The sequence below is a fragment of the Chaetodon auriga genome, chromosome 8, assembly GCF_051107435.1.
Source record: "Chaetodon auriga isolate fChaAug3 chromosome 8, fChaAug3.hap1, whole genome shotgun sequence".
Lineage (NCBI taxonomy): Eukaryota > Metazoa > Chordata > Actinopteri > Chaetodontiformes > Chaetodontidae > Chaetodon > Chaetodon auriga.
The window spans coordinates 7,391,825-7,405,520 of record NC_135081.1 but is presented as its reverse complement, the minus strand read 5'-3'; the positions used below and the strand labels follow the sequence as shown (position 1 = coordinate 7,405,520).

At 42.1% G+C, this 13,696-nt stretch overlaps 2 protein-coding genes across 30 annotated transcripts in view; both read right to left on the bottom strand.

Annotated features, from left to right (window-relative positions):
* Positions 1 to 437: 437 nt before the first annotated feature.
* On the bottom strand, positions 438 to 2,304 carry dcstamp (dendrocyte expressed seven transmembrane protein). The gene is made up of 4 exons (XM_076736690.1): positions 2,297 to 2,304; positions 1,014 to 2,094; positions 589 to 909; positions 438 to 497 (listed from the first exon to the last, which is right to left on the bottom strand). Exons 2-4 carry the CDS (start codon positions 2,058 to 2,060, stop codon positions 438 to 440), a joined length of 1,428 nt encoding a protein of 475 aa, XP_076592805.1. The 5' UTR covers positions 2,061 to 2,094; positions 2,297 to 2,304.
* Positions 2,305 to 3,143: 839 nt separating this feature from the next.
* Positions 3,144 to 13,696, bottom strand: part of rims2a (regulating synaptic membrane exocytosis 2a) — a 135,088-nt gene continuing 124,535 nt past the window's right edge. For 28 of the 29 annotated variants that reach the window (XM_076736991.1, XM_076736964.1, XM_076736967.1 and 25 more), the window contains 5 exons: positions 6,849 to 6,990; positions 6,527 to 6,639; positions 6,170 to 6,271; positions 5,907 to 6,046; positions 3,144 to 5,794 (listed from right to left, as the gene is read on the bottom strand). In XM_076736991.1, the coding sequence (XP_076593106.1) occupies positions 5,591 to 5,794; positions 5,907 to 6,046; positions 6,170 to 6,271; positions 6,527 to 6,639; positions 6,849 to 6,990 (701 nt within the window). In that variant the 3' untranslated portion in view covers positions 3,144 to 5,590. Of the gene's footprint in view, positions 5,795 to 5,906; positions 6,047 to 6,169; positions 6,272 to 6,526; positions 6,640 to 6,848; positions 6,991 to 9,271; positions 13,002 to 13,696 lie in introns of those variants that run through there. The other variant, XM_076736990.1, reaches the window with a different exon arrangement.

Here is a 13,696-nt window from a genome sequence, read left to right as displayed (position 1 = left end):
TTGAAAACATCTGAACTCCACCAGAAGGATCTGATTTGAAGCAGCTGTAAGCATAATCATCAAAAATAATGGAAATCAGCTTATTTAACTGAATTGTATGATAAACAGAAGATATCAAATCAGATCCACAAACAGTACAGCATTATGTTACTTTTTCCACAGCAGCAGTTCCAGCAGTTATTGGACCAGGTCGAAAGCCTGCCTGAGGTAGCTGAAGGACATTATTTATCTCCAGAGAGGCACAGAGTTGGGAGACGAGCAGTGCAGTACTATTTTTTCCGGAGATAAAAGTTGAATTCAAAATATGTGATGAAGTAATAAAAGGATCACCGAGGCATAGAATCCATAGGTCAAAACTTTCTTTGAGACATTCTTATGTTTTCATATGCTTTCTTATTAATAGGACAAAAAATCATGCAGCAGAAAGAATAACCTTCTCACACGACACTTTGTGTAACCTCTTTGGGCCTGAAGAGCAGCGGGCACCAGAACTGTGGCTGAGAAGAGAAGTCAAAAGCAAAAATGAAATATCACTGTTGTGCATTATGCACATGTCTGAACTTAACTACAGAATATATTAGCACATACCTTAAAATAGAGTGATGTGAGGCAGCGCATCCTCCTTTTTGATCTCTTCCTCAGGATTTTGGCGTGCAGGTATTCCACTCTTGCCTCTGCAGCGGTGAAGAAGAAGCGCTCGCAGACCATCAGCCTTAGCTGGGCCACTTTGGCAGCCATCAGACCCATAATGAGCAGGGCGAGCAGGATGGCAGCCAAAGGAACTACAGAGTTATAGAGCAGCAGCTTGGGCTTAGGTAGACACTTCTTCTCAAACAGAGTCACAGAGTAGGAAAAGTCTTGCTGATGGTCTTCCTCACCAAATGGTATACCTATTAAAGTTGCAATTCCCTGAGAAGATAGATAAATAAGTTTTCAGTGGCTGTCTGACTGCATCAAATGCTCTAAATGCAGAAACATATCAGTGGTTCTCACAGTTGCACAAACATACTTACTTTAATGCTGATTAACAAAGGGACGTGGAATGGCTCCAGCTCTGATAACTTTGTTGTTACAATATCGATAAAACAGTACAATAAGGCATCCACAGTTATAAATATCACCCAAGATACAAAATGGGAGACAACTGGAATCCCAAATTTCAGCATAGCTCTCCCCTCTCTGGCGGTGGGACGGGCGGAGGGCACAGTGGTGTACAGCTTCTCTTCCTCTGGAGTGAGGGGGAGGACGTGGGGCTTTCCCTCCGCCCTCTGCTTCTCATCAAAACTAACAAATTTGCTGCTGATGAACCTGTTTTCATATTTCATGTCGTTGCAGAATTTTTTTATGTGTAGCGCTATAAACATCATGAGCACGAGGAAGCTGATGGCTGGAAACATCTTCTCACTCACAGAGGAGACTGTGTTCATGATGGACTGCACATACTTTACAGTTTCATTCAGCTTCTGCTCTGCATCAGTGAGTTTCTCCCTGAACTGTTCTGATTCCAGTCTGGGTGAAACCTTGAGTTTGGAGTCAAGGTTCAGAACCCCTAAGTCTGTAACCCCCTTCAGCATGTTCCCCAGCCACTTCAGCATCTTCACATAGTTACTGAATGGATCAATGATGGCTGCTTTCTTTGCCTTCAGGTTGCAAATCATACTCCTGACCAGGCCTATGAGGTTCTCCAAGGTGTTGCGGATGTTTCTAAGAACCACTAAGCTGGTCCCGACGGTCAGGAGCAGGTTCCGACTCTTCTTCATGAAAATAGAGATCACAAAGAGAGTCCCCAAGCACCTTACTCTCTTTGATAGGAAGAGGGCAACTGTCAGCAGTGTCCCAAAGCAGCCAGCAATCCCTGCAGCCACTGCTAGCTCATAGTTCAGGGTGAAGAGGAGGTACAGGAGGAGCAGGGAGCTGAGCAAGAGGCTGGAGAAACCAGAGGTGAGGAGGAGGAGGAGAGTTCTTCGAATGCCATCCCTTTTTCCAGTTATGAAAACATCCACAGCCAGATAACCAATATCCCCCAGGCTCTGTTTTATTGCAATCCATGACAGCAGCATCCTGGATATAAGATAGTGGGGGGGACAGCCAACACTGGAGGGCAACGGCAACATGGAAACAATTAGAAGAACACATAATTGCAAAAGATAGACAACATTTAATGTTCAACTGTCTGGCATAAACTTTCTGTCCAAATTGAAATCTGAAAAGATACATTAAGGATATCAAAATAATGTATTGTAAGTATATGCGACCATGGATTTAATGAAATAAAAGTGGAAATAAAAACACAAACCTGCCATGTAAAGCTTGACATCTGTTGTTATGCATGCAGTGTGCAGGCTCTTTAAATATGGCGAAAACAGGAAGAACTCTTCTGTTCCCTCAAACCTCAGTCATTCGTCATGTTCCAGTCATCCCTATTTTTTAACCAAAAGCAGAAGCACACAGAGGCTAATGTGGGGCCGAATTCTGACAGTGCGTGAGACTTGACTGTGAGTTTGGTGCAAAAATGAAGCATTTTCTTGAGCACTGCAGAGCTGTATACCACTAATGTATGAATAAATTCAGATTATTTGGTGCATACACTTTAAGACATTCCAACTACTGCCAAAACAGCAGTAAAATACCTTTTAAAAGGAGCAGGTGACAGTAAACTTCTCTTCACTGTGACTGGGAAACACAAGGCTTAGGATTTTCAAGGTTACTGTAATATCATCACATTGAAAGTTATTGACTAGTACTATAAAAACAAGGTTGAATTCATGGAAAGATGGCTGCTTTGGAAGGATTCTGATCAGAACTTTGAACAGGGAAAATAACTCGATAGCAGTGTCTTGACACCAGCAACTTCCCCCTGAAGCTTATGAAGAGTCAGTGTGTGGGTTTTTGAGAGACCCCTGGAACTAGGAACTAGGCTGTAGTGAAAGAGTCTCATTACCCTTCATCACTGGCTTTGTGTTGCTTTAGAATTTTACTCCACTGCTCCATAAAGTACTGAACTGACAATTCCTTTTTTTTAACCTGTCATAACAAATTGCTGGAGTGCCCCTTTAAAAGCTTCTTCATATATACTTTTCCTGCAGTTTCTACAGAGTATTTATACTTGTGTGTGTGCATCTTGTCATCACCCAACACTTGGCATCAGTGTAATATCAATTTTTTATTTTTAATTTGAAAAATAACTTACATAAATCTCTGTACTCAACCATACTTAACCAAGACATAGCCTTGGCATTAACACATTGCACCAAAAAGAGAAAATTAAAAGGCATTCAAAAGGATAAATAACATATGTCTTTGTCATCACGTGAGGCATTTTTCCTGTTCCAAAAGAGTCTATCAATCTATTCATGGTAGCTTGTTTATTCAAATTCTGACATCTAAAGGTATGTACAATGAAAATCAAAATGAAAATATATACTGTAGCTTGTTACAGCGACAAGGTTTTTCTTGGACATTAAAACATATTATCGTCATATGGAAAAAGGAATAATGCCTCAGTTCAATTTCATTCAGACATACTGCAACTATAAGATTCATATACTTCCCAGACATGAGAAGTATTTTTAATTACTAAAAATAGAAAATAAAAAATAAACTGGTCTTGGCTTTTAAATAAAACTAACAAAAATATAGTAAATTAATTTCATTTTCATTAAAACAAGAAAAAAAAAAACATTTTCTGTGGCAATATCCCTTGCTATTTGAACTTGTGATTAGCTCATCTTCACAAACAGTGCCTGTAAAATTGAACCACAGCAACATACATCTCTTGCATGTTCGCTGCCTCTTGATTAGGTATAGACCTCTTGCTGTACCAATACAGATTATTTTTGCATGTTCGTCAACAATACTGAAATAAAATACACTTGCAATCACAACTGTTTCGTCAACCTCCATTAAATATAAAATATTTTCCTTGTCACTTTTTTTTTTTCTCAAAAACCTGAAAGAAAATATGACCTTGGGGGTGGAATGTTTTTTTTGTTAAAACTTCAATAACTGGCCGCGGAAGACCAAGAACTAATTTGCTGTAGAGTTCAATTTAAGGTGAGGGAGAAAAGTAATGAAGTTGACATGCACTGTACAAGAAACTGCAAAAATTCCAAATATCATCTTTATCAAAACATGCTGAGTTACTGTAAGGTGTGCCCAAGCCATGTTGCAGAAAATCCTTTTCAACATGCTTGTTAAACAAATCAAATCGGAAATAAAATACATCCTGAAACAATACAGAACTGTAAAATAACCACCAGTCCTAAAATCTGGACAATATCAGGGGACTGAACAATGGTAGCAATGAATAGTACAATGAGAAGTACCCTGGGACAAGGAAGAAAAAGAGAAACATGTACAATTTGCACATAATGTTTATCTTTATAAGGCATGAGCCTTTTACAATGAAATAAATAATTTACATTTATTTTCATTATCACTTTTTGTCACATAAACATTTTCTGTTAAATAACTCCAAAAGTTTCCTTTAAGTTTCCCTTATCTGCATGTCTGCAAAACACAGACTCATGAATGGTCTAAAGAATGATAAACAATGTCTTTTTTTTTATCACGATGTTGCATTCACTCCCCTTGAAAACCATGCACTAGTGAAATTTATCTTTAAAAATAATATAAATTGTTGAAAATGGCTGATCTGTTTTATTTATTTTTCTTCATCTTTTTTGCAAGTTGCAGCCTCAAGAAAATAATTTTCTTTCTTTTTTTTTTTTTTTAAATTCAGCTAAATTTGTGTCCATGCAAATGAACTAAAAAGGGAAAAAAATATTTTTTTTTCTCATTTAATTTTCATACAATATATCAACAGAGAAAGAACGATGGTAGATTGTACATCTTTTCATGGGGTTTGGATTGCTACTGTATATTCTGGAGTGTTGATGGTATTCACTTCAATATTACCTCTGATTAACTTTGAAGTCTTTCTGGTGATTTACCAGCGCGGTTTGATTCAGTACATAAACCTAGGGTATGGTGGGCATTTCTTCTGGGGTCTGGGGGAGTGTGGATACAAGCTGGGACACACCTCACCCAAAGTGATGGTTTCCAAAACTCCATCTACACAGCTAGGTCTGTTGGCGTGGCGTGACCAAGCATCTGGTTAGAAACACTGTCACCCCTTCAGATACAAGTACATTGACATTAAAAGGAAAAAAAACAAAAAAAAAACAAAAAAAACAAAAACAAATGAAAACAAAACAAAAATCAAAGCAGAACATTTATTTTTCATTCGAAAAGGGCTTCTGTAGAACTCGTTTAGCGGTTCCCAGTACTGACCCCCATGGCTTCGAATTGGATGAAAACCTGGAACTGATGGATTCCTCGTGCTAAGGAGTTCATTCCAGCTTCCTCCAAACTACAACAACAACACCCGGCAATCCCGGCCGCCAGGCGCTTGCAACACGCTTCGCCACGTGCACAATGTGTGCAACGATTTTGCTTAAAACACAGGATCACGTTTGCACCCCTAGAAACAGGCTCAGAAGACACAACATCAAGCATGCAGTGTAACCGGGGGGCGTGACCTGTAATCGCAACACTGGCTGCTACAACAACGCTATCAGTCCACACGCTGCTATGATCGAGAGAAACTGTCCAGTGAGGATTGGGAAGCTCTTCTTGTCAGTGGGGCCAGAGTAGGGTCCACCAGTGAGGAAGGAGGAAAGAGCTTGAACCAGCCAATCACCATGTTGGACAGGTCCAGCTCATCTAACAGTATCTGAACTGCTCCCATGAATGATTTATGGTCCATACGTCCATAGTCACCCCAGACGATCACCTGCAGAGACGAACACAGAGACAGAAATGAATCAAAGGTGAGACAATTTTAAACAGTGAGAAATCCAGCTGTTTTTAATAAGACTGTTTAATTACTGCGAGACCTCTCTCACCTGTAAAACCTTCCCTCCCGGACTCTCCTCAAACGGCAGTTGCTGCTGGTAAAGAGGATCCAAGGTTTTTCTTGCTACTTTTGTTTTCTTTTTGGCTATGCAGACTCCATTTTCCAAAAGGTAGACCTTTACATATGGTGCTGAGAAGAGAGGCGTGAAAACGTTACTGCGTGACCCCCCAGCTCTAAAGAAACATCTACATTATGTTGATGAGATACGTGTGTATCATCCTGTGTTAATGACAGTGTGAGAGCTTAAATTACCTGGCAGTGCCTTGGAACCTGGTTTTCCCACAAGGCCACGGGCTCTGATGACCTCCACCTCCAGCGCTCCTTTCTTCTCCACCATACCAATCTGGATGTCACCTGAATAACAAAAATAACAAAAATAGACAACTTTCAGCACATTACTGACTTGATATTTATCAGTATATAAGGTGTAAGTATACTATATTCTATTAGTTAGTGAGGTATAAGTACATAAATACAGTATATTTTACAGTATATAAGCAGTAAAATCATGTAGGCTTCTCAAGATGATTAACTTTGCTTTACTAACTCCTTCAAGCATTACCAGCTACCGTGTAAATGTAGTGTATTAAGGGACACTGCGACTCTCACCCATTGGTGGAGTAGCCAACGTCTGTCGTCCAACCAGCTGAGCGGGGCCAAGACCGTCCAGGAAGTCACTGAACTGGGCATCTGAGGAGAGCCTCACACCAGGGAAGATGAGACTGAAGCAGAGGAAGACACAAAGGTTACCATGGAGATGAAAAGTACAGTTTTGCTGATGTCAGACAAAGGAGGAAATCAGACACTTGCTGCAGCCTGATACACGCTGTGAGGATTAGGAAGAGTGAAGCCTAATACGAGTAATCAAATCGAGTACAAACTGCTCCCAGTGAGATCTGTATGAGCCTCCTCAGAGTATGCGTCTCCTTACTTTCCCTCGGAGCTGTAGCTGTTCATGCTGCCGTCTGTGGACTCTCGGCTGGCCTGCCGAGTCATCCTGCTCCTCATCTCCACCGCCAGGCCCGTCTCTGTGCTCCTCTGGATCGTGCTGCGTAACTTCTTGCCTCCCGCTTCTGCACGCAGAGTGAACCACACAAAGACAGAGAGATGGAGAGAGAGACAGAGCGATAGAAGCTGTCAGTCCATGACAATGAATCCGTGTGTGACACATAGAGCGAGTTACATTACTGACACACCTGCTCTCATTGGCTCATAGAGGGAAAACAAAAGACAAAGACAACTGAATGAAAAGAAATCGAGTCTAGATTGCGCTGATAAGGATCATCGTGATTTCACCGTGACAATCAAACAAGGTCACTTCAACAAGCTCTGCAGACTCTTTGTGTATCTGTTGAACAGAGCGACATGCACAGTCCTCCTCTGCTCTGTCTGCCTACGGGGGTCTTGTAGTGAGTCCGTGCTCCACCTACAAACATCCAGCGTCTGCCCCCCATCCGTACTGATCCAAGATGACAGCTGACTCCCTCCATTAGCCCTGCTGCTGCTCATCTCCACCCAGCCTGCCTGACAGCCTGCGTGCGGAGCCACGTGGCAGTGCCCGTGGCAGACGGACACATACCTGCGCTAAAGAATGAATGCGCGACTGCTAGACACACACCTGGCAACCAGCATCAATACAACACACACACACACACACACACACACACACACACACACACACACACACACACACACACACACACACACAGCATCACTACTATGTTTTGTTCTATATCCCATTAAGAAAATTCTCCTTTGCTGTGCGTAAAGAGGAATCACAACATACAGCAGAGATGCTTCAGAGCTTAAAATGAAATCACAGACTAATCATATCAGCATTACTAAACATTACTATAAATATTACAGTTTCCTTTTTCCGTATCTGTAATCAAATGAATGCAAAATGAGGGCATCATGTTATTTCCCAGAGGTCAGATAATCATGAAAGTAATCACACTGAATTACTGGCAGCTCACTGTTTGCAGCCCCCAGGTGCAAAGTGATGAACCAATCAGCTACCCATAGCCCTGATGCAACTTTCACTTTTCACACAGTTGATGTGGATGAGTCCCATCTAGACCACAGCACTCCTCATCCAGCCTCATCACGGACCCTTTATGGGGGCCTGCCGTCTTTTCTCTCCCTCCTCTCTCCTGCCTCGTCCCATCAGAAGAGGAGCTGAGGAGAAGAGAGACGGTCCTGTGTCCCATCTCACACAGGCTTAAACTTTCAGCCTTGAAACCTCAGTTCTTCAGCTGGCTTCCATCTCCTCTTCCTGATCTTCACGCATTATAATAGGAGACGAAGACCCAGCCTATATAACTGCAAACTGCAATAGATCTATGAAAACATAGACTCTGAAATCCTGTTCCCATACGTATGTATCTGTTTAACCAAAACTACTCACACAGCTGCATGTGAAGCAATGGCAGATGAGGCAAATGTGTCAAAGACAGGAGTGTTATGGTTGGAGAATGTGGCGGCTAAGCCCCGTTGCAAAGTATCTGTCAAGCATGGAGCAGCAGTGTCCTAAAAGTTAGACAAACTGACTCGTCGCCAGGTCGACGTCCTCAGTCCTCAGCCTTGCCAGAGCAGAGCTGCTTGGTGGCCAATAGTGAGAGTGTGTGTGAAGCTGTGGCTGGTGTGATCAGGCAAATATATTTAGATAAGTAGAAGCATAAAGGAGTAAATCCTCCGCATTGCAAATCTATGACACATTTTCTGTTTCTCTGTGAATAAATCCCCTGCCTGTAGAATAGGAAATGATAAGAGCATCTTGGGAGGCATAAATATAAACACATGCAGCCGGCGTCATCACTACTGTTCAGCAAATTTGAAGCAACACTCATAGAACAATGTTGTAATCCTGAGCTAAATAAACACTGCCACCCACAAGATACAAAACAATGATTCATTTCAGTGACTAAATGCTTTGTTTTCATTCCTGGACTCAGGTTTAAAATCATCAAGATGAAATGAGGTATTGATTAGACAAGCATGAGTAGAATATATCAGCAAACTGGTTGGTTCCTATAAGCATCCACGTTAACACCGCGGGCGGCAGAACAAACAGCAGAGGTAGTATGTGGGTTTCACAACAATTGACTACTCTAGAGGCATAGATATCAACATCCAGTACACACAGCTCAAGCATCTTATTATTATCCTGATTAAAATAGCACACTGTCATCCTAATTAAACCAATTACATCTCTCAACCTGCCCTACTTCTCCCTACAATCAATACCTCTGCATCTTCCCACTATTCCTAAATCCATATCCTCCCTGCAGGTTTAAACAACACTGCTCCCCCCCCAGCTAGCCGCCGTGGCGACTTCCCTGGATGTCATCTCACCTCCGTCCTCCTCGTCGAAGGAGTTCATGCAGGGGAAATAGACAGCCAGTGCTTCAAACGACGCAGACAGGCTCATCTTGCTCTGGGAGCGTTGGATGCGCATCCCAGGAGCTGCAGCAGAGGTATCGTGCCCCTGCCTGCCCATGATGACCGGCGGCCGTCCTGCTCAATGCGCTGAAGCAAATGCACCAGATCTCACTAGCAAAGGTTTCAAAATCAAAACTCAAATCTAATCTGTCTGATAAATTCCTAAGCCCAGTAGCAGATGACTGTATGCTGCAGGAGATCAGGTCTGTGCAACACCTAGTCTGTCCCTAGATACTCTGTAGACTGCATCTCAGGGAGAGCTCCACAAAAAACGTTGCCTCAGTAGCTGAGTCTTGTGCTGTCTGGGTCTGACGTTCCTGCTGCACCTCTTTCTTCAAGGGGGGAGGGGAGAGAGCTGCAGCGAGCTCCGCCAATCAGGGAGCCAGGCTGCTCAGGCGCACCTCGGCGGACTCTGCGGGTGAACGAGCTCTACCCAGAGATACTCAGCTCCCCCTCCCCTGTCCGTATCTGACCATTTTTAAACCTCTTCTTTTATCTTTTTTTTCCCTCTGTTTTCACCCTTTGCTTGCTGTTGGGTTTTTTTCTTTTTTGTGCTATTCATCACTGTTATTTTCCTTTTCTCTCCATCCCCTGCCCCAAAATCCCCCCCTTTCCTCATCTTATCCACAGAGGCCAGAGAAAACAAGCTGTCATTAGGTCTGCCAACTGCGCTACTCCTCCATGAGAGGGCTTCAGCTACATGGCGATCACTCAAAGTTCACGTGCCAAACTCTGCTACTTCATTTTTCTCTCATCCATAACTATAATACCACAGCTGTGGTGTGTTGGGAGGAATTTACTTTGCTTTTGCTGCCTGTTTTCACAGTTGCTAAGAATGAGAAGTTGATCGTATTCATGTGCACAGCCTCAAAAACTTCATCCATCCTCCTTCCACAGCCTCTATGACACCAGCTATGTTGTGTTATGAGAAATTCAGTTTCCCTTGATCAATCACAAACCACACTTTTAAACAATCAGACAAGCTCTTTGTTTGAATTAGGGTCAAACTCACCTAAACAAGACCCTTTTTTCACTGTATTTCTACCATTTGCGGACAGCTGACATCAGCCTATTTAAACAGTCCAGAGCAGAAAGACACAACGGCGGTGCTAAGAGAAAAGATTTCTTCATAGGTGGTCTCTGGGATACTGATAAATCTGCTGCTGGCACAGTGTGTGAGTGGCAACATACAGCAAATATATGGCTTTAAACTAATCTTCACTCCTCTGTTCACTGTTATGACTGCTGCTTGGTAAAAAAAAAAAATTGAAAAGTGAAACTGTGCTGCTTTGACAAATTACCAGAGAACCAACTGTGGTGTTTTTGTTCTGAACATGCATGTGGCAGAATAGGCCCAGCACAAGACAATGATGGTGCCACTCTGCAACATTACAAATATAGCAAGCTCCCTGTAGTGTTATAGTTGAGGCAAAAGTTCCACTCTAAGAGACACGGCAACCTACTTTTCTCCAGACATTCATGGTCCCCAGGGGATGAAGCCAACTGACTTTGGTGCCTGACTTTTTTTGTAGCATCACCAACAAATGGACGTGGTTATCACTGATTTGTCTTTCCACTATTTGATGGGATGTTACTAAATCTGACGTTCATGGTGACCAGAGGATGAATCCTAATGACGTTGCCGATCTGCTTCCCATTAAACCCTGTGCACACATTCATCTTCCCCTCGTGATAGTGATCCCTTAACTTTTATCAAGCACCATCACCAGGCCATTTGTTTTAATTTGAGGCTCAGCTCGGCATTGTGTTGTGGTAAACATTATACCAGCAGCAGGAGGTCACTGATGCGATGCAAAAACTACAGGTCCTACTATTCTGGCCTGATTACCTAAATGTTTTTTAACAACAGAATGGAGGGTGTCAGATTTTCTACACAGGTGATATCTTGATGATATATCAGTTACAAGCATTATTGATATCTCTTCATCATCACCTCAACTGAATTCCATGCTGTACCTACTTCTGATGGTGAATTTTTCTTCTGTCTGCTGCTTCTTTGTTAAATGACAGTATTTTTTGAATTAAACTGCTAAACTGCTGCTGCGAGGTAGCACAAAGCCAGTCCGCAACTTGGAAATATCATTGTTGTAATTATCAGAGGAAAGAACAGATTTTTTTTCTTGTATTTTCCTGTGAACTGCTGTGGAGGCAAAGGCATGTGACTTATATGGCAATAATGGCCCAGAACATGCCGGAAAATGACAGTTCATCTCTGATCTGTCTAACAGCGAGTGCGTCATCGCGCACGTGCCGACAAAACATTTGGCACATGTTGTTTGCCTCCACTTTTGCACCATTGGCACAGTTTATTCTTACCCGTCCACCCACTGCACAATGGCGGAGAGAAATAAAGAGGGATCTAAACATTTCTCACCGTCATACACCCACCCATGGCACACAACACCTGAAGGAAAAAAAAACAGGTTAATTACAGTCTGTTCAATATAACACGTGCACGCTTGTTCAAGGGCTCTGAACCTCTCATGAAAAGGCACGAGGAAACTTTCATTTGCCAGATAATACCCGACATTACTGAGAAAAAAAGGCCTATTTATCAAAGATTAGAGTGTTTCAAACAAATCTGAAACGCTAATCAAAACTGTGCCTGAAGAAAAATAGGTATCTGTGTCTACGTACTTCAAACGTCTCTTTGTAGAAAATGTGTCACTTAAGTCACAGACAGATTATTTAATTGATGAATGAGGCTTTAAAGGAAGTTCATTAGTCCTTTTTGTTAAATTTTTAACTGACAGGGAATTTCCATTTTAGGTCATGAGTGTCCTCACTGATTTCCCAACAGCATGACTTAACATGAAAACACACTGTGCAACATACACACAGTATCTGGTTTTACTCCAAGCTATGACAAACCTACTCGACTGACCGAACAACTGAAAATCACAAGCACCTCAGCAGGCGGCAATCTGAAGAATCTTACCAATTCTACTACAACAACAAAAGAACGTAACATCCAAGAAGTCGTGTGTAAGGTCCGCCTGGCAGGCGGCAGGGATCACAGTCGGAAGTCTTTCTGATTGATGAGGCTGGGCCAGGCCAAGCGTCAGAGAGCGAGTCTGGCCCTACACACTGTAAACACAGCTTAATGGAGGGCTCTAACCCAGACACTCACGTGATCGGATGTAGGCAAACACACACACACGAGCAATTAAATACGCACACACCAGGACACACACCGGTGGGTGCACAAAGGTGGAGAAACTGTTCTCTTCCCTCAGTTTACATTCCCTGCTGCCTACTCTGATGCAGACCAGTCCTGCTCTCTGGAAGTGCAGTTCCTCAAAGATGAGGGGCAGTGCAAAGGGAAATAACTTTAATTACAAAAGAAGGTATAACATCATGTTAGATAATAATATATTATATAGGTTGCCAGGTGTTCCACTGTCTTCACTGTTGAGCAGGGGTGGGTGGTTAAGAGTACTTCTCATGTTCCTTTTTGTAAAAGTATATTTTTGAGCTAGTAATCAGCTTTTGACTGTGCTATGTCTGCTATTTATACCTTCGTTACAACTACATCTAGCCTGTTCTAATTGCACGGATTGAGTGTAGGTCACATAATGAAAAGCTTGCTATGACCGAGATCTCAGCTTTTAAAGACTCCTCTTCTAACCTCTGCAAGCACATTGAAGCAAGCTGCACATACTACAGGTGAAAATGTGGTTAGCTAGCCGATGCCAGCCATGTTATTTTTTCCAGGTGTAACGTTAATCTTTCATGTTATGATAATGACATTAACTTACCTTGGAACTAGTGGTATCTTGGGCTTGGTTTGCTTTAGAAAGCAGTTACTCTGACGTCATGCCAACATCAGTGCTGCTTTTGGATTATTTCGCACCGGCCCACACACCCTAAAATGACTAAAATGGAAAGTAACTTGTACTTTGAATAATTTATCAACCAAGAACTTTTTGACTTTTACTTGAGTGGGTTTCCCAAACGGTAATTTTCACTTTTACTTGAGTATAGATTGTCTGTACTTCACTCAGTTTGGTACTGAAAAAGCAGCGTACAGTCCAGCTCACACACTATTTTGCTGAAAAATGTTGTGTATGGAGGTCAGGTAGAGCAGTAAGACTTGCAAAACGGTGAAGCAAAAAAGAAAAGAGCTTAAGAGGATAAAAAGTGGCATAAAGCTGCAGAGTTTGGTGCTAATTCTCTGTTTGTCATCTTCATCATTGTTTGATGAAGTGTAATATAATACCAATTCATGCATCTTTGAACCATGTGTGTCAGGTTAATGCAACCGACAGTACAGACACTGAAATTATTCTCAACAATGTCACAGCTCAGGTTTCATAT

Coding starts and splice junctions, on each gene's coding strand:
- dcstamp (XM_076736690.1), bottom strand. CDS start 2,060: ATGCTGCTGTCATGGATTGCAATAAAACAGAGCCTGGGGGATATTGGT. Junction 910..1,013: donor CTTTGTTAATCAGCATTAAA/GTAAGTATGTTT, acceptor CTATCTTCTCAG/GGAATTGCAACTTTAATAGG. Junction 498..588: donor TCACATCACTCTATTTTAAG/GTATGTGCTAAT, acceptor TTCTCTTCTCAG/CCACAGTTCTGGTGCCCGCT.